General features: G+C 41.2%; 1 protein-coding gene across 1 annotated transcript in view; it reads right to left on the bottom strand.

Annotated features, from left to right (window-relative positions):
- COG3 (component of oligomeric golgi complex 3) overlaps positions 1–18,143 on the bottom strand; it is a 47,168-nt gene extending 29,025 nt beyond the window's left edge. Inside the window, exons 1-11 of the mRNA XM_065407615.1 lie at positions 17,985–18,143; positions 12,030–12,176; positions 11,399–11,460; positions 10,070–10,235; positions 7,729–7,803; positions 7,519–7,611; positions 7,084–7,209; positions 4,113–4,193; positions 3,115–3,158; positions 2,742–2,868; positions 2,192–2,283 (exon numbers count right to left, since the gene is read on the bottom strand). Of these exons, the coding sequence (XP_065263687.1) occupies positions 2,192–2,283; positions 2,742–2,868; positions 3,115–3,158; positions 4,113–4,193; positions 7,084–7,209; positions 7,519–7,611; positions 7,729–7,803; positions 10,070–10,235; positions 11,399–11,460; positions 12,030–12,176; positions 17,985–18,143 (1,172 nt within the window). The remainder of the gene's footprint in view (positions 1–2,191; positions 2,284–2,741; positions 2,869–3,114; positions 3,159–4,112; positions 4,194–7,083; positions 7,210–7,518; positions 7,612–7,728; positions 7,804–10,069; positions 10,236–11,398; positions 11,461–12,029; positions 12,177–17,984) is intronic.
- Between the last annotated feature and the right edge of the window lie 1,552 nt (positions 18,144–19,695).

The following is a 19,695-nucleotide window of genomic DNA, read 5'->3' as shown; positions in this document are numbered from 1 at the left end:
AGAATTATATAAAATCTACATTGAAGATAGCTAATCTCAGACCCAATTTACAACAGTCTGGTGTCCCTTTTCCTTAGAACTGATGTGTTGCTATTGAGAGCACAGTTCTATAATTAAGCCCTACTTAAAGAGTATTGCATTGTAGCAAACTAGGAAATACTAATATTTACACTAAAATAAGTTTACATTGTCATTTTTCGGTGCTCCCTCTCCTATCATAGAAGATTTGTGTTTTAACAAGAGCTGTCTCACTCTCTCAGATGAGCTTCTCCTAGATTTCAGTGAAGTCCCAGTAATGTACTTATGAAAAGCAGAACATTTAAATCATGCCTGTTAATGAATAGAAAATAAATTAAAGGTGATTTAAAGTATTCACTTTCATATATTTGCAAGTTTACTCCAATATGAAAGTCCTCCTAAACTAGGTAAACCATGTTTTTTGAGGCGGAATTACTGACAATTGTAGTAGGCATCTTGAATTTTTTTCATAAGACTGTGACCAAGAAACAGAATAGCTGATGAAAATGTATTTTTAAAATGTACATATTTTGGTATGGGTACCTTTAGGCATCCTGTAAGAGCTCTCAAAATATAACACAGCATAATCAGGGCTGCTTGCCAAGGTAAATTAAGAGCGGAAACTGAGAAAAGGGGAGAAATTTCAAAAGCCCACCACCACACACAAAAAACTTAACAGCAAGAATTCAGGCCAAAAATGTCAAGCCTGGGTGCCTAAAGGAAGGTTTATAAATCCATATTCAGGCACCAAAATGAGTGACTCTCAGAGAATCAGCATCTTTGGGAAATAGGGCCACTTTTATTAGATGCCCGAATATAGATTGTTGGGCATCTAAAGACTCGAATATTTACCTAAGAATTATACAATTTGTAGGGAACATAGGAACCAGGGAGGAACCACTAATGAGCAATAACTGCCTTTCATCCAGATTCAAAACTATAATTGTCAAAAAATGTAATTAGATTTTTGGACTATGTATAGTGTTGGTTTACGTTTCTGAACTGTAACTTAAGGGCTTGCCTAAATACAGTTTTTTGCACTGAATTAATCATGAACATCCACATTAGAGTTTGTGGTGATTTAACTAAATCAGTTTTTAAACCAATTTAGTTAAGTCAGTGCAAATCTGTGAGACCACCAGACCTAAGCATTCAACTTAGCGCAAAGTGACCCTCAAACAACTGTTCTTTAAGATGAAAAAGAAAAGAATAAGCATCTCAATTGTAGTGTTCCTAATCTGAATAGTCAATATTTGCATATTCCCAGTGATTCCCGGGGTTGAACTGAAGGGCAAATGAGACAGGTGTACTGGTACTCTTCCTGGCTCTGTCCACTCAAGATGTGAAAATTGGGCAATACTCAGCAGATGTTCAAAATACGATCATTTGTGCTCTGCTGGGCTTCATAACTTGGCTCCTCCTTTATGGGGATTAGATATCCCTGGGCCCCTCCTCACTGGACCATGGATCCCCAATTAGGCTCCAAAGGGCTCCTTGAGTATAGTATCCCAAGTGAGACTCAGATGCGCTGCTGGCCTTTGGGAGCTTGGCTTCCCTTTAATAGGGCTCTGATGCCCTCTGCTTCTCCCCTCTAGCTTTTGGCTTCAAGGGGCCGACTGGAAAAAATGAATGGAAGTATTTCCCTCAAGCTCCACCCACCCACAACGTGACACTAAAATGATGTCAGTCAAAGTAGATTGTGTAGATTTTCATAATATCAATGTCCCTCTTTCACATGTGCTTTGATTATCACTGACTTAGTTAATTTTGACATTTAAATAATTACTGTTACGCATCAGTGTTAACTCCTCAATGAGAGGAATCAGAGACAGTTTATGCCCAAGTGCACAGACACTACAATGATAGGCACAATATAAGAACCTGAAATAAAGTAGAATAATGACTTCTAGAAGGGAACTCTTTCAAATCACATGCATCAGTTCACACTAGGTTCAAGAGTTTAAGACTACCTTCAGAATCATAAGGGCTAGAGACTTCAAAACAATTAAATTAAAGCTTTGATTCTGGAGCACAAAACAGGAACCATCAGGAAAAAGTATTAGTCTATGCAAACCACCTAAACACTGCCTAATCTGACCTCTGATGATACTTAATGTATAACACTACATTAAGCATGGTATGCAATTAAACAAGAACAGTATGTACTACCTACTCCAATTTTGGTGTTGGTTTTGTGAAAAATTCATTGTAAAGCTGGTGTTCATCCTGGCACACATGGACCATAAAGGCACAGCCACTTCGTACCTGCATTTAATAAATACAAATACTTAATTAACAAATTGTATCTTTCTTGCATTTACATTGAAAGGGATGTTAGTGATTGCTGCTACAGATAAGACTAATTTGGAGTTAACTCTCTCAGCTGTTCAAAATTACACTATGTTGAAAAGGAGGTACTAGATCTCTAGCATAGATTTTACCAAACAAGTGAAAGCTCCTTTGGAAACTTTTTGTTTCTGCATGCACTGGGCAAAGTTTAAAAGAGAATCACTTTTTGTCACTGTCGCTTTGTGAGGAGCAGCACAGATTTTACAAGGGAAAAAACCCCATAAACTTTACTGAAAACTGGACAAAGTTTCACACTAATAAAATTTCTGGAAATCTGTCATTTTAGCCAAGACTGGTTGGATCTGGAAAGGAATTTGAGTTTTGCTAAAGAAATCTGAAAACATACCAAAAAAAGCCACCACTAAGATTCTTACCAGCGCACAATGATCTCTGTTGTTCTGACTGGTTAATTCCGTTACAGTACTAGTAATACTAGGGCCTAGCAAGTGTTCCCGCTGAGCAAGGTAACACTGATGGATTTCATTCAGAAGTTGCTGGTACCTAGACAAAAACAAAACAAAAAAAACCCCCAAAGAATTGTGTACAAGAGATTTAGATTTCCAGGTCACCATTGCCACTATTCTAACTTTTCTGCTACATAGTTTCAAAACAAAACAAAGTTATTAGTTGTTTGTTTGTTTTTCCAAAAGCAGTATTTATTTAACTCAATATTTTAAACTGAGGTAAAATATTCCAAGCTTCCAGAATTTCAAACACTTGAAAATATATGTATTACATTATACTCACTCTGGCATCTTCTCAGATCTTTGCTCTATCTGCTCAATAAGAGTCTATATTGAAAAAGAAGGGGGGGGGGAAACCATGAACTCCAAGCATATTAAAGGTGGATAAAAATTATTTTTTAATAAAAAAAAATCATTCTTAAATTTAAACATTTTTCTTTTAAAAAATACACCTATTTAAAATTACTTTTGAAATTATGACAACCTACATTAAGGCTTAAGATCACTATAACCTATTAAAATCAATTAAATAAAAAATATTAGAGCAATATGTTTGTTGCTGAAGTTTTAAAGGAAGTCAAACCACTGAACTGGTGGAAGACACTGGCTAAGCACTTGGAACAAGAGTTTGTTGAAGTGCTAAACCAGCTTTTGACACAGCAGTAGGCTCTTCTGCAGATGGAGAGAGAATATTTTCTTCCTTCTGGTTTATTCAACTCATTGGTTTCAATATTTAGTTTGTTCAAAGTTGAGAAAAATTAAGAATTGGAAAAACAAAAACAGGAAAGCTCGTTTCCCTCTCCAAATCTATCAAAAATGAGGTGAGAGGTTGAGATCCACTAATTCTAAAGTCTTGAAAGATGTGGTGACCAGAAAAAATCAGATTAATTCACTAGCTACTAATCATATTTCCCTTGTTTAATAATTCAGTTTTAAATGCAAAACATGCTTTGATACTTACACAAGAAAAAAAGTATCAGAACATTAAAAGATGATTTTATTTAACTAATAACAAACAATTTTAAAATGCTGTTGGTATATTTTTAATTTAATTCCAATTTCCATCCAAAACACAGCTTGACACAAATAATGGGTAAAAAATTAATGTTCATCATCTAGTAAATAAGAAATGCATCATTCACCATTTTCTAACATAGGAAGGTAGATCTGAACACTATCCTTAAAACAGAAATAAACTGCAGTCCACATATTAACATTAACAATGAATTTAAAACTCATTTTATGGCTTCACTATCAGCTATTAATTACCAAGCTACTTACTCTAACTTTGGGAGCAGCAGCTCTGAATTTTACGTAAAATAGTGTGAAGGCATTGTCAGAATTTGGCACAGATGAAGGATCCTGAAAAGAGAAAAAACAAATTGATAAATAAGATTCCTCTATATTTAGCTCATGGTATTAACTGGTTGAGACATTTAAGCTTTTGAGGAACTGTTTTGTGAAATTTTTGCACTTTTATGACCTTTTTATGCTTTTCTATTCAGTGTGCCAAAGGCTGGCACTCTCTCAAAGCTCAGATAAACCCAGTTGGGAGAACAATATTCAAGACCAGAGCAGCAAGGGTTAGAATATTTATTGCACACTTTCATTTTTACTTCTCTCCCTTCTTCTCCACTAAAAAACAGTCACAATGCCATTTCCTCTGAAACCTGCCAATGCTGTTCCACTGATTAACCAGCAACGCTAAATGGAAACCTAACGTCTACCCTGGAAAACCTGGAACTGAAAGGTTGAGTTAACATTCAACTCCCTCCCACCCAAGCCTGAACTGGGCTGCCAGAGTCTCAGGCATTTGCCTTGCCCTCCATGGCTCAGCTCAGTGCAGAGCAAGAGCTTTTATCTGCTCTAGTAATAGACCAGAATGGAGAGCAGAACGAAGAGCCTGGCACTTTTGAATACCTTCTGGATAATTTAGCCACCAGCTCACCTCCCTCTCCTCCTCTCAGGCCACTCCACACGCGTGGAGCAGCATTCGGCCTGTGACATGGAGAGGGCAAAAAGTATCCCCACCTCTAACTCTTCTTTACCCATCCCCTGGAGCACAATGGCTGCGCTCCCACAAATAGAGACCACCACACTGGTTCCATGTCCCTGTCCCAGTCCCATGGGGAGGCAGAGAGAAGACTTTCAGAAGGAAAGCAGAAGAGACTACAAATAGCAGGCTAGCCCCCATTGAATTTCTTCTCATAGAAACATATGAATTGCCTTACTGGATTGGACCTGTGGTCCATCTAATCTACTATCCTATCTCAGAAGCCAACACTAGATGCTTCAGAGAAAAGTGCAAAAAAAACCCACTGTAGAAGGATATAGGGTAATCTGCCCTCTCCTCCCCCATGAAGGTCTCATTCATAATCCCCAGTAGCTAGAGATTGGCTTAAACCTTGAAACATGAAGTTTTGCCTCTCTTCCAGTACCCTTTTTGTTAGCATTAACTAGTATAACGCTGAACATTCTTGTTATTCATATAACTGTCCAATCCCTCTTTTAATCTAGCTAAATCCTTAGCCTCGCAGGGTCCCAGAGCCCGGGCGCCAGCCCAAGCCTGAACACCTACCCTGCAATTTTACAGCCCCACAGCTCACACAGGCCAGCCATGGGTGCTGTACTGTGGTGTAGATGTATCCTTAGGGTACGTCTATGCTGCAAAAAAAAGGCCCACAGCAGAGTCTCAGAGTCCTGGTAAACCAACTCGGGCTCACTGAGCTCATGTTACAGGGCTAAAAACAACAGTGTCGACATTCAGGTTCGGGCTGGAGCCCGGGCTCTGAAACCCAACAAGGGAGGTTGGTCTCAGAGCCTGGGTTCCAGCCTGAGGCCACCGTCTACACTGCTGTTTTTAGCCCCACAGCACAAGCCCAACTCAGTTGACCCGGGCTGCGAGACTCACTGCGTGGGTCTGGGGTTGTTTTTGCATTGTAGACAGATCCTTAGTTTGCAGGGGATATAGGAGGGAGAGACTGCAGAGAGAGATTAGGAAAGCAGTGAGACTGAGGAGGTGGGGAACAAGAAAGATTCTTGGGATGAGGAGACGAGAAAGGAAGAAGCTGGAAAAAAATGGGGAAAAAGGGAGATAGAGCAATGCAGCCAAAGAGAGAAAGTGAAAGAAAATGGAGACACTGAAAGGAAGACAACAGAAGGAGATGAAAAAGGAAAGCATGTAAAATAAAAGCAATGGAGACATAGTAGGTTACCTCTGTAAATGTATACAGTGTAACACAAGTCTGAATGGCAATATGTTAGTGTGTACACATTCAAGTTCTGAGAAGGGATATGGACTCATTTCCCCCACCTCTGAATCTTCTGACTCATGCTACAAAACTCACAGGAATTATTTATTCCCACCAGATTTCAGCCAAAGATACATAGTAAAATATGTAATCTTCCTACTCAGATTTTATCATCTCTGCAAGCTTTTTAGGGGAGATTTGCATAGGCAAAGGGTAGTTAGGTGTTCAACTCCCATTGAAAGACAATGGAAGCTGGTCACCTAACTCCCCTTTGTTCCTTTTAAAAATTCATCTTTATAGCCTATTGACAAGATATCGCTTCGATTACTTGCACCTGTCATTGCAGCTCTGCAGCTATCCCAGAGCAGTGTAAACTAATGTGCTCTACAAACTAATCAAAAGAAAGTACACCTCTACCCCGATATAACGCGACCCGATATAACACGAATTCGGATATAACGTGGTAAAGCAGTGCTCGGGGGGAGGGGGGGGGGGGGGGAAGAACTGCGCACTCCAGTGGATCAAAGCAAGTTCGATATAACCGGGTTTCACCTATAACGCGGTAAGATTTTTTTGGCTCCCGAGGACAGCGTTATATCGAGGTAGAGGTGTATTTAAAATCACCAAAAAATGCTTGTCTAATACAACAGTGTAATATTAACATCAGTCAAATTAATATTAAAAGAAGTTGCAGGTATTTTTGGTTCTGTCTAGGGCACTGGTTCTCAAACTTTTGCATTGGTGACCCCTTTCACACAGCAAGCCTATGAGTGCGACCCCCTTATAAGTTAAAAAAAAACACTTTTTTTTAATATTTAACACTATTATAAATGCTGGAGGCGAAGCGGGGCTTGGGGTGGAGGCTGCAGCTCTCAACCCCCGCCCAAATAATAACTTTGTGACCCCCTGAGGAGTCACGACCCCCAGTTTGAGATCCCCTGGTCTAGGGTTACTACAAATACATCAGACTAATCAAGTCAGTACCTGCTTACCCAACTTACCCTTTTTATCAACTGGCTTGTGAGGTTCTGTAGTGTGTTCACAGTGTACGTTTTCATAAGGTGCATAGCTTTAGAAAGACATTGTTTAAACTTAACCAAATACACGGGATAATCTTTAAAATTAGGCTGCAAAGAACAAAGAAAAGCATTTTAAATGTGGCAGTAATGGTAGACATAAAAACAATACTTTTAAAAGAAAAAAGTAATAGGTAAAAAGTATCCAATGCAAGCTAACTGTTGTAGGTTTATAAACTTAAGCATAAGTAGACTAAATGTATGCAGATGAGATACATTTTAAGGAGCAGAGAGTGTCATCCCTTGCCTTTTTTCCCCTCTGTAAAAATAAACACATTTATAAAAATCCAAAATAACTAGAATATGTATCTCTAAAGTGTTAAGATTTAATTAAAAAATACAAAATGTTAAGTTACTTACATGTGATGAAATATATGTAATACAATCATCAAGCTTAGCCAGCATAGGTATAAATCCTTCACTGTTCACAGACAACGTGGGGGAATTTAATTTCTTTAAAAAAATAAAATACATCAATCAGAAGAAATAACTAATTTTGGTCACAGAACTGAGTTGATTAATATTGTCTACTTGACTTTCTAAGATTATAAGAAATAAAACAACACTTACTGTGTTAATATTTTCTAGTTCATTAAAATAAGAGAGTTTCTGTTGGATATTTTCAGCCAGGTCAACGAGTTCTGACTGTTCAAACAGAGCACATAAAAGATTGTAAGTAACTTAATGAACAATTTAGGTTTCAAATAAGACATGTTTAAAAAATTAGATCAGATTTTGCTAGCTACATAACAGACCACAGAAAAATTTGCAAAAGGCAGAAATCTTGTCATGTTCTAAACTCTGAATTAAAGAAAGAAATGTTACCACTAAACGCTGTTCTCAAGTGTATTGTCTTTACAGACGCACAATCTAGGGGTCTTGCAGTATTCTGAAGGAGCCCTAGAATCTTTTCAAGTAGTAAAGCTATTATACGCTATTCTGAAGCACTTCAGGATCCCAACATTCTTTAAAAATATACCATACATACATTCCTATCTTCAGTTCCTTTATCCCTCAAAAGCATCCAAAAAAAAGACTCAGAAGAAGTCATTGTAGATCAGCAGAAGCAGTAGATTTGGAGAATATCATTTACTTTTATATAATCTTGCTTCCTTCAAGATTATATAAATTGTTTACTAATTTCCAAGCAGTTGCACTTGTGCAAAGCCACAGAATGCAATGGGGTGTTTACACAAGGGTCACTGAGGGGATAAATTTGAACAATGGGTGGATGGTGCTCATTGAGAGCATATTTTGCTCTGCAGAACCCTATTACTGGTGGTGATGTGGGATAAGGAATGAAAGCAGTTTGACTAACATCTCAGACTTAGTTTGCCATGCTGACAAAAAAAAATTGTATGCAGTGTTGTTGCAGCAGTGGTGTAGCCATGTTGGCGGGTGAGGTAATATCTTTTATTGGACCAACTTCTGCTGGTGAGACAGACTGTTTTTCAAAGTCTGTGTAAGCTTAAAAGCTTGTCTCTCTCACCAACAGAAGTTGGTCCAATAAAAGATATTACCTGACCGTGTCTCTTTAAATATTATATATGTTTACTCTTATACTGAGCACTTGTTCTTGAAGTCAGCTGGATATCAAACAAACACGGAACCCCTCATAATGCTGTTTATGTAGTATCACTTTTCAGAGTAGTATCAGTTTAGCTATAACAACCCTTGACAATTTTGGTTAATGTTTCATGACCATTTTGTCTGAGAGGAACATGGTGTAAGACGAGAATCAGCTATAACAGCCTACAACTCATTTAGTTTTCTGGCTGCTTTCAAACAGAGAAAGTTTAAGCAACATTTCCATAAATGGTCAAACAGTAATTTCATCAGTCTGCAGACAACTAAATTGAAACTTGAATGACTTGTGGGTTTATGAATAAGCGAGAATAGTTTACGAGACCTTTAAAAAATCTTTTACTAAAGGGGTGCAAAAAAAAAAAAAAGGGCAGCCCCCAGCTGGGAAATGGTAGGCAGAAATAGCTGCTAAATAAACCTGTATAAATGACAAACCTTAAGCCAAATTTTTCACAGATAAAACAATCCAAAAAAGAGGAATGAAAAAAGTATTAGGTGGCTACTGAAGAAAATATTTCCACATTAAAACATATGACTTTCTAGTGAATGATTTACTCAATTCCAACATGACCTTTCTAATTTCAGAAAAGTGTTTTCACTAGGGACTCTCGTCTACAACTCCCAGGGATCATAGTGAAGAGACTAGAGAACGCTGCTCCTGTTCTGTTTCTTCCTCTGAACCAAGGACCCCCTGAAAAAGCCCCCCACACTCATCCCCCCTGCCGAGCCCCATCCCACACTCCCCTCCGCTGAGCCCTAACCACCTTCAACTGGACCCCTCTGCAGAGTCCCATTGCCCCTGCACCCAGAACTGTCCCAACAAGACCCTGTACATCCAGATGCCCCCACACCCAGGCCCACTCCTCCCCCTCCCTTCCCCCCCCCTGAGCCACCTGAACCTAGATTGCCCCACACAGAACCCTCTCACCACACACCTGGGATCCACCCTCACTAAGCCCCTCCATACTTGGATCCTGCTGGGCTGAGCCTGCCTACCCACACCTGGTGTACCTGGCGTGGAAAGGTAGAGCCCTGGTGTGTTTCTGAGGCAGGTCTGACCCTTGTGATATGTCAGGGTCGGGTGCAGCCTCACCACCGAGTCTGTGTCCCAGGGTAAGGGGGGGCTGCAGGGTGATCTTCCACCTCCATGCAGCCAGTGGGCTGTGCTCCCCACTGCTATGCTGGAGCCTCTACAATTCCCTCAGGAGTAAATCATGCACTGCCATTACTGCCCACAAGATGCCTGGTCTGTAAACAGAGGACTTTATTTTTTGGTAGGGTACCTTTAAATTTAAAAATCTTCAGTAACTACCGTATCACAAATTACCTGCTCTTTCAAAAGCTGCTCACAGGCTTCATGCAGTGTTCCTGTCTTGGTGGACACAAAGAGATACTGTTTCTGCAAAGACTCCAAATGTTGAAGAGCACTGTTCACGTCATTCAGTATAGCATCACATTGCTCCTGAAATCCAGACAGATAATCCCTCATCTGTCTAGAAAAGAGAACCACAATGAAAAAGGGTAATGCTTTTCTTTATATATTTAAATACATAACCAATACATAGCACTATTTACTCCATTTTCCTGAGGACACAGAAACCTCGCTAGAAAAGAGTAGATCACTTGCAGGAAGTAAATGTATAGAACAAAAAACAATGTATAATAAAATCTTAAATCACAAACTGACCTGATATTTAAGCTCACGGGTCATAGATTCTATTTTAAAACCGATAAAGACATCAATTTTCAAGCACTATTAAGCATACATTTAAACAATGTTAAGTGTCCAATTTAAATCAAAAAGGAACTTCAAAATTAATGATTCTTGGGCCTCAACTATTGTGCTCTATTTTAGCACATATACAACAGTATGTAAAATCACAAACTCTCCTCAGACTCGTGTAATCCCCAGAATAGTAAGGGCAGAGAACTAATTAACACTCTTCTCTAGACTTCTCCAACTAAAACAGACACAGCATAGCCATCTAATAGACCACTTTTCCATCTGTGAGCTACAAACACTACTGCCAGGCATCAGAAACACATCGTAAGAGAGAGAACAGGGGTGCTACTCTCCAACTTTGCAACAGGTTCACAGGGATGGGCTCAGAATAAGCCCAAGCCTTACCATTTTCCGGATACAACACAAAACTCTTCCCACAATAAAGGCCAGAGAACAAGCAGACAAAAAAACCCCAAGAGACAGGGAAAAGAGCAGGTTACTTTACAGTAAAATTTAATGCATGCTCTTAATTTTGGATGTGACAACTCAACATTGTGGCACTAGCCACAGTAGAAATATCTAAGTCCATGAGCCACTCAGAAGTGTTTCAGACACAACTCCTTATGAATAGTTGATAAACAGCTAAAGTCAGTTGAAAGTAGTCCTTCCTAGACTGAAGAAAGAAAGTCAGTCAGGTGAATACAGATACAAATTAAACATAACTGGGAAAAGTGCCATAGGATGCTGAAAAATTAGATGCATCTATATTAGTGGACAGGATAAAATCTTACATATCATATGCTGCAATATGTCTAAGGGGGAAGTAATATATACATAAAAGCAAAATTTCACTTCTAGTTTAAAAGCTGTTGCTGGATGCAGAGACTAAAAATATACAGTGATAAAATTCAACAAATGGAAGAAGGATCATACCTGTACTTAGCACCTTCATCTTGATCCATCTGGGCCTGCAGCTGAGCAAACCATGAGAAGAACTAGAACAAAGATATTTAGATTGTCAACAACCCAGACATTACAAGGAACCAATAAGAGAAACCATCATATCTGCAGTTCCAGAGCAATCAACAGGATACAGATGATGAACTGCATCACAACATGAGCATCTTTCATTATTAAAGGAAAAAAACCCTTAAATACTCAACAATGATTCAGATAGTCCAGAATCTAGCAGAGCACAATTCTACCACCTAACTAAAAGAAAAAGGTAGAATGCCATCTCCATGAGTTTCTAGGAGCACAACATTAGCACTGTCTATCTCATTGCAAACATTATGGGGTTGACATGCGACATTCTGCAGGCAGCACCACTATTCTTTGGAGATGCTTTAGCCTCTCAATACAGGAAAAAATCTACTATTGCACAACCAAGATGTTAAAGTTTTGTTTTCTTCACTTTTTTTGAATGTCTCTTAAATGCTAACAAAAGAATTTTCTAAAAACATAAGAAAGGCACACAGTACTAAAAGCTGCACAAATTCACTGGGAAGAATTTTAGCACTGAAGAGATGCCTCTAGGATTGTAAAGCAATTTGGTGTGATTTACCTGCTGTGCAGTTTCAATTCTTTCATCTTCCATTCCCAAAGTGGTGAAGCCTTTCAAGAGGATATCCTCTGTTGATTCAGGTATTGCTGCAGCCAACGCGACACTTAGTGACTGTGATGTTAAACTGCATAAATCTTCAATTGGAAGCTATACATAAAAATCCCATCTGTTTAAATTACTTTTTAAAAATTAATGTTTAATTTTAAATTAATATGCAATAGTGTAAACAATATCTCAGTCACACCAAACTTATTTCTTAAGTTCCCATTTGTTTAATTTTGAAGGACTAATCAGTGTGGACATTTTATAAATTATTTCAATAATATAATTAAACACCAGAGTATCAATATTCAAAAATATTTAAAATATTCACTTAATTATCACAGGACAAAAAAATTAAATGAATACTTTCTACTAAACAAGAAAAACTGAAAATGAATTAATACAACCCTCTTGGATATGATCTCCTATACTACTGAAAAACTTTACAAATCTCCAGTTTAGCTAGCTAAACAGCAAGACAAATTAATATTTGTGGACTTAATATCAGAAGACATGGGGCAGGTCTACACTATGGGGAAAAGTCAATCTAAGCTATGCAATTTGAGTTAAGTTAGTAGCTCAAGTAACTCAAGTCGACGTAGCTTAGATCTACTTACCGCGGGGTACGCATAGCGCTGGGTCGACGGGAGAAACTCTCCCGTCAACTCCCTTTACTCTTCTCGTTCTGGTGGAGTACCGGAGTCGATAGGAGAGCGATCAGCAGTCGATTTAGCAGGTCTTCACTCGACCCGCTAAATCGACCCCCGGTGGATGGACAACTCAACATTGTGGCACTAACATCATGTAGCCCATGATGATTCATATTTCCAAGTGCAAGGCAAAATAACAAAGGTTTGCAGTATCTGCACAGCACAAAAACCTTTTGATTGGCATACAAGCTAAACAAAGGTTTCAGAGTAGCAGCCGTGTTAGTCTGTATCCGCAAAAAGAACAGGAGTACTTGTGGCACCTTAGAGACTAACAAATTTATTAGAGCATAAGCTTTTGTGGGCTACAGCCCACTTCTTCGGATGCATATAGAATGGAACATATATTGAGGAGATATATATACACACATGCAGAGAGCATGAACAGGTGGGAGTTGTCTTACCAACTCTGAGAGGCTAACTTTCATTAGATTTTTCTGCCATATGACCAAAGGAAATTCCAAACCCAGTATTGCCACAACCTGAAATTCCAATAATTTCAGAATAACGTTTTAAATAATACTTCCAAATAGATACTCCAGATGATTATACAGGAAGATTTCTTTAGAAGATCATTCTTATTTTTCAGAATTTCAGCTTATTAAATATATTTTACTAAACATAAAAAAATCAAAGTAATTTGGAACAATTTAATTTAAGTATTTTTAGACTGGAGACTGCCTTGAAATTAGATGCTGTATGTTATCCTTTAATAAAATTTTACAGCTAACGAGGATGTTCTCACTAACTATTCTAACATAACATCCTCTTCTTTGACACATTTGCACAATTAAAGCTTACAACAACCAAGAACATAACAAAAGAGCACTGTACACAATTAAAAAAAATCATATTACAACTCTACACAGAACAAGTTATCTGTGCCAACAAAAGTCACTGTCTGAAAATATTAACCAGGTAAAAAGCCCGGTCTAGGTTTTAAAAGTCTGATAACTAATGAATTCAACAGAACTTCATATCTTTTTGATTTTTGTTAGGGTTTTTTGAGGGTTTTTTTGCAAGAAGCAGTTTTAGTAGTCATAAAAGTAGAGACTGATAATGCCACATTCCTCAGACAGCTTTGTCAATGCACCTTAATTTTGACATTCAACACCCCTACTATCTAGCGGTCTTAGCAGGACCTGCCCGACCTGCCCAGAGCCCAAGAGGGTTGAGTCATTTTCAGACCTGACCGCAACACTGCCACTCCGAACCTTTGTCAGCACGCCACTGCTTGGGGCTCAGCCTGGTGGGTGCTCCCCATAACGAATGCCCATAATCCATCTCCAGCCACCTCGTACCTGTGGGGTTGGCACAGTGGCAGCTGTATGGCCCGCTCCTGCCAGTTACCACCAGCTGCTGCACTGTGGAGTGAAAGGCACTGCAACCCATTGACACAAACACACCTCAGCACATACAGTCCAACAAGGTTGTGGTGGCTGGCAGGAGCAGGGCCCGCAGCTGATGAGGACCCCCCAAACAAGACACAGTGAACAGGGACAACCCGACCAAACAGATTCAGGTTGTTTTCTGATCCGACATAAACCTGACCTTTGTAGTGGGGTCTCGTCGGGATTGGGTCAGGTCTCTGCCACCATTTAATCCTAATCCTTGCTTGGGCAGGGTTTGCCATGCCTGCTAAACAATCTGGTAGTTTTGTAATATGGACAAACTGGGTCTAAGGATGGGGAAGCCATTGACTTGAGGTGGAATTTTAACTTAGATTTCCAGAAGTGAAAGGCTAGTGGATAGGACACAGGACTGAGAGCTAAGGGACCTGACTTCTATTCTGACTAGCTGCGTGACCTCAAGCAAGTCAGCTAGAGTCCAATTTTCAGAGATGTTGAAGACCCACAATTCCAATTTATTTCAATGGGAGCTAAGAGTGCTCAGCATCTGTGAAAATCAAGCCCATTACTTCTCTGCTCCTCAGTTTTCCCACCTTCTTTTGTAAGACAAATTTAGATCTATGATAGAACAGCATTATAAAAGTGCTAAGTATTATCATGTGCAGAAACTCTTTCGGTCACTATGCTGTCCAAGAATCAGCAACCCTTCTATAAACATCTGGACTATTAGTCTGCTGACAGCTTATTGCGTTTCAATTAAATACAACTTAAGGAATAGGGAAGTTGGTCATTCATAAATAAGAATTTGTTGTAAAATTCAGCTAGAACATAATGGAGCTAGATGGAAATACTTCAATTAACTCACCTAGCATTTCTGAGTAGCAACATTTTTGTTCCCTTTTTAAATTCACTATTTTCTTCATAGATCTATCCATACAATAGCATTAAAAAAATACTAGGATTTGTAACAGGTACTATAATTCTATTCAACTATAAAATCTTTTCTCATTCAAAGGGGAAATTTGAAGAGAGTAACAACATGTTTTTCAGTTTCTAGCTACTTCATGTATGCCCATCTTAAATATATTAAGGAAACTCCACTAGCACATATCTGCTGCTATGTATGTTTTTCCTTCTAGCAAACAAATGAGAAAACTGATTGTGAGACTCCGATTTTCACACAAAGAAATTAAATATGCTCAGGGTGTTGAATAAACTGACCTATACTAACAACAGCTATTGACAAGATACAGACAGGCCTGTCTTCTTAGCAGAAATATGTATGCGGAATGCTAACAACACTATTTATCAAAGTAATCTTAACAGCTTCAAACAATTATATGCAACGAGCAGTATTACAATTTGCAGGTAAGACAAACAAGAGTGATATTGTGCAGAGCTACTAAAACGAAAACCAATACTACCCTAATGTGTTATTGACTACCTTCTGGTTAAAATAATTTAATTCCATTGCTTCGTGTTAAAAATCAATAGGGCATAAACTTTTATGAAGGTAAAAAATGGAAATACTTCATTTTTTAACTGATAGGCTCTACACCAGCACATTTGCTGTCTAAATAATGCGTTCATAACTCAAGTATTCCATATTTGTTGCAGTTCACAACTCCTCAGACATCACATGAGAGCAGAATCAACTTATGTTTTATTAGCGTTTAACATTTTGTGACATTATGGAAGGTTGAGTTCACATAGTTGTAGTTTAATGAATATTCTCCCTTTCAGTGCTGATTTTAAATTATGTGGCAAAAAAGCATCCTAAAGCCCTTTACAAAATGAAAGCCATACGCAAAGTTTGTATCTGTTTGGATTATTATATTGAAAACATTGGGTTTATTTAGGAGAAAAGAATACTGAGGAGGAACATAATCTTCAAGAACAGAAAAGACTTATCAAGAGGAGGGTGATAAACTGTTCTTATCCACTGAGAAAGGACACGCAGTAATGGGCTTAAATTGCAGCAAGGGTGATTTAGGTTTTCATGAGGAAAATCTTCTAACTGTAAGAGTAGTTAAGCAGTGGAACAAATTAGCTAGAAGGTTATGGAATGTCCATCATTAAAGAATTTTAAGAACAGGTTACACAAACACCTTTCAGGGATGGGCTAGATTCAGGGGTGTCCAAACTTTCAGGTCCTCTGAGTTGCATATGATAACCTTCAGAAGTCTGAGAGTCAGGCACACCTGTCAGTGCTCAGGACTTCAGCAAGAGCGGGGCTGAAGTCCTGAGTCCCGGCAAGTGTCTCCCATGGGGCAGAAGCACCTAACCCCACCACTCCTCTGCACTGCAGAAGCCCCAAGCTTCCCTCCCTCCCCCCCATCTGGTAGGAGGAGAATGGTGTGGCTTCACGAGCCACACCATAACTGTAAAAGAGACGCATGTGGCTCGCGATCAGCAGTTTGGCCATCCCTAGAAGATAATAGTTAGTCCTGCCTCAGTGCAAGGGACTGGACTAGATGACCTATCGAGGTCCCTATGATTCTAGAATTACTAGAATGGAGCCATCTCTGAGATGGAACAGCGCCGCTATTAACAGCGCCCTGCATCAGTTTAGTACAGGAAGTGGATAGTGAATCCAGGTAAAACCAGAGCAGCACATTAAGGTAGCTGAAATGTAGTTATTTGCATCGAGAATAGGGCAGGTACTGGAGCTCACTCTTAGGGAAGATGCCAGAGAGGCCCTCTTAACCACATAACTCCTCAAGATTTCGCTCATTTCATCTCCAGGACAGCACTGCGAGCTAGGCTGCGCTGCCTCACCACTGCCCTGCGGGCCCCCTCCTGTACCACCAACAAGGTCCCTGCCTGCCAGACCCGGGTCCTCCTCCCACCGGGGGGCAGCTCCGCACAGGATCAATGCGCCCCAGGGCAAAGCACCACCCGGACCAAGGGCTCGTCCTGGGCAGCAGGAGGTGGCCCGATACGCTCCCAGCGGGCCCCGGGTAGCAGCCTCCAGCCAGCCCACACCAGTGCCGTAACAAGGGCAAGGCAAGTGAGGCACTTGCCTCGGGCGCACAAAGCTGAGGGGCACAGAAAAAGACAAATTCAGTTTTTTAATTCTTATTATTTTATGAAAAATTATAATCACATAATATGCACACTGCGTCATGACAAATGTACAATGTAAATGGAAAATAAATAGAATACACCCTACAGTAATTATAAAGCATTGGTTCTCAAACTGGGGGTCGCAACCCGGTTATGTGAGGGGGAGCGAGCCCCGACCCCGGCGCACGGCTGCAAGTTGCGAGCCCCGACCCCTGCGCCGGGCTGTGAGCCCCGACCCGGGCACGCGGCTATGAGCCCCGACCCCGACCCTAGTGTGCAGCTGCGAGCCCCGACCCCTGCGAACAGCTGCAATCCCTGACCCCATCGTGCGGCTGTGAGCCCCGACAGCTGCACCGGGCGGTGAGCCCCGACCCGTACCCCAGTGTGCGGCTGCGAGGCGAGCCCCGACCCCAACCCCTGCGCCGGGCTGCGAGCTCCGACCCCGACCGTTCATGATGCACTATGATGCACACCTTATATGCATTAGTGGATTTTGTACGCAGATCTTATGATTAAAATAAATAAACGTTCTATTATCATTATTATTCTTGTTATTTACGTTTGTTTTTTTTTACAAAGTAACTACTATGAAGTTATATGGAGGGGGGAGGGCGCAATTTTATATTCTTGCCTCGGGCCCAGACCACGATTCCCAGCCTGGCTACGTGGCAGCTGCTCCCGTCAAGGGAACGGGGAGGTCCCAGCGTCCGCCAGACGCCCCCCGACCTCCGGCCCCGCCACAGTCTCCGGCCCCGGCCGCTCCGCGCCACCTGCTGCCCCTCCCCGCTCACCTCGGCCGGGACGGGCGGGTTCTCGGCCGCCGCTTTGAGCTCCAGCACCGAGTCCGTCTGTCGGTCGGTGAGAGGCGCCATGGGCCGGGGCCTGCGGTCCCACAGGCCGAGCTTGTCCCGGATCTCCCTGTCGCCCAGCTCCGGGGGCGGCTCCGCCATCCTCACGGCCAGCAGCAGCCGGAGCGGGCAGGAGGGGCCACTTCCGGGATCCGGGAGCGTCCAACGCAGCGAGGGGCAGAGAGAGGAGCGGAACCATCTGAACCCGGAAACGCTTCCGGAGGGAACGAGGCACGCGGGAGGGTTCCACGCGCACACAACCAGGGGGAGGAGCTGATCGGGGACGGCAACTTCCGGTGCAGGGAAAGGACTCTTCGAATCCGATAGGGCGGAAGCGCCTTCGCCCTCATGACGTCATTGCGATGCGTAGACGGGCACGGGGCGGGGCCTGCTTGCCCGGCCCGTTATGACCAATGAGCGCAGCAGTCTGCAGCTGTTGCCCGTGAGAAAAGCCAGGAGCTGGAGCAGCGCCGCTTGCCGGCTCCAGGCGTCGCAGCCCGCTGCTCAGCTGGGCTGGGAGCCCCGAGCTCTAATCCCGCTTTCCGCTCTGTAATAACAACACTTCAGCCGGGGTCAGTGGCATTGCTTGGCCAATTGTATTCATCCCCGCAATCCTCCTGTAGCAAAAGGCCCTGGAAGCTACAACCCAAGCACCCCACTGATTTAAAAATAAAGCTTAGTTCTACCCTGATGACAATTAAAACGATGAAACATGAAGTGAGTGTAACTATGGCCAGGGCATATGCCCGAGTCTTCAGCCAGCCTGGAACAAGAGTGCTGATTGGCCAGAGACTGAGCACTCAGACCCATCTAGTCAGCTTCAAGGGGTATTAACTCTAAAACCAGCTAATGAGGGGAAATGGGGGCACCATCACTACCCCAACGGAGGCCACTGGGTGGGACCCCTTCATGGCTAGGGCACGTGATACCTGCAGGTGTCCTCACACAATTGTGTAGGACCTGCCTCTTCCCTTCACTCAGACAAGGAGGAAGGTATTTGAATCATCATGCTTTGACACCTAGAATTATGTATCTTCTCTTGGAAATTAAAATTGGTTGTCTTTATGCATTGTATAGTCTCTCAAGGAGCCCTGCAATATTTGTTATTTTTCCTCAATTTGGTTTATTCACTATTGGACCTTACTATTCAATATTGCCACAAGGCACATTAAACTCCATCATCTTTACTTGTATTTACATTTCTCATAGAATCATAGAATATCAGGGTTGGAAGGGACCTCAGGAGGTCATCTAGTCCAACCCCCTGCTCAAAGCAGGACCTAATTCCCAACTAAATCATCCCAGCCAGGGCTTTGTCAAGACTGACCTTAAAAACCTCTAAGGAAGGAGATTCCACCACCTTCCTAGGTAACCCTTCCAGTGCTTCACCACCCTCCAAGTGAAAAAGTTTTTCCTAATAGCCAACCTAAACCTCCCCCACTGCAACTTGAGACCTTTACTCCTGGTTCTATCACAGGGGTCGGCAACCTTTCAGAAGTGGTGTGCTGAGTCTTCATTTATTCACTCTGATTTAAGGTTTTGCGTGCCAGTAATACATTTTAACGTTTTTAGAAGGTCTCTTTCTAGAAGTCTATAATATATAACTAAACTATTGTTGTATGTAAAGTAAATAAAGTTTTTAAAATGTTTAAGA

Source organism: Emys orbicularis, chromosome 1 (assembly GCF_028017835.1).
Source record: "Emys orbicularis isolate rEmyOrb1 chromosome 1, rEmyOrb1.hap1, whole genome shotgun sequence".
NCBI classification, from domain to species: domain Eukaryota; kingdom Metazoa; phylum Chordata; order Testudines; family Emydidae; genus Emys; species Emys orbicularis.
The sequence above is the reverse complement of the archived record's forward strand: the minus strand, read 5'-3'. Positions and strand labels throughout refer to the sequence as shown.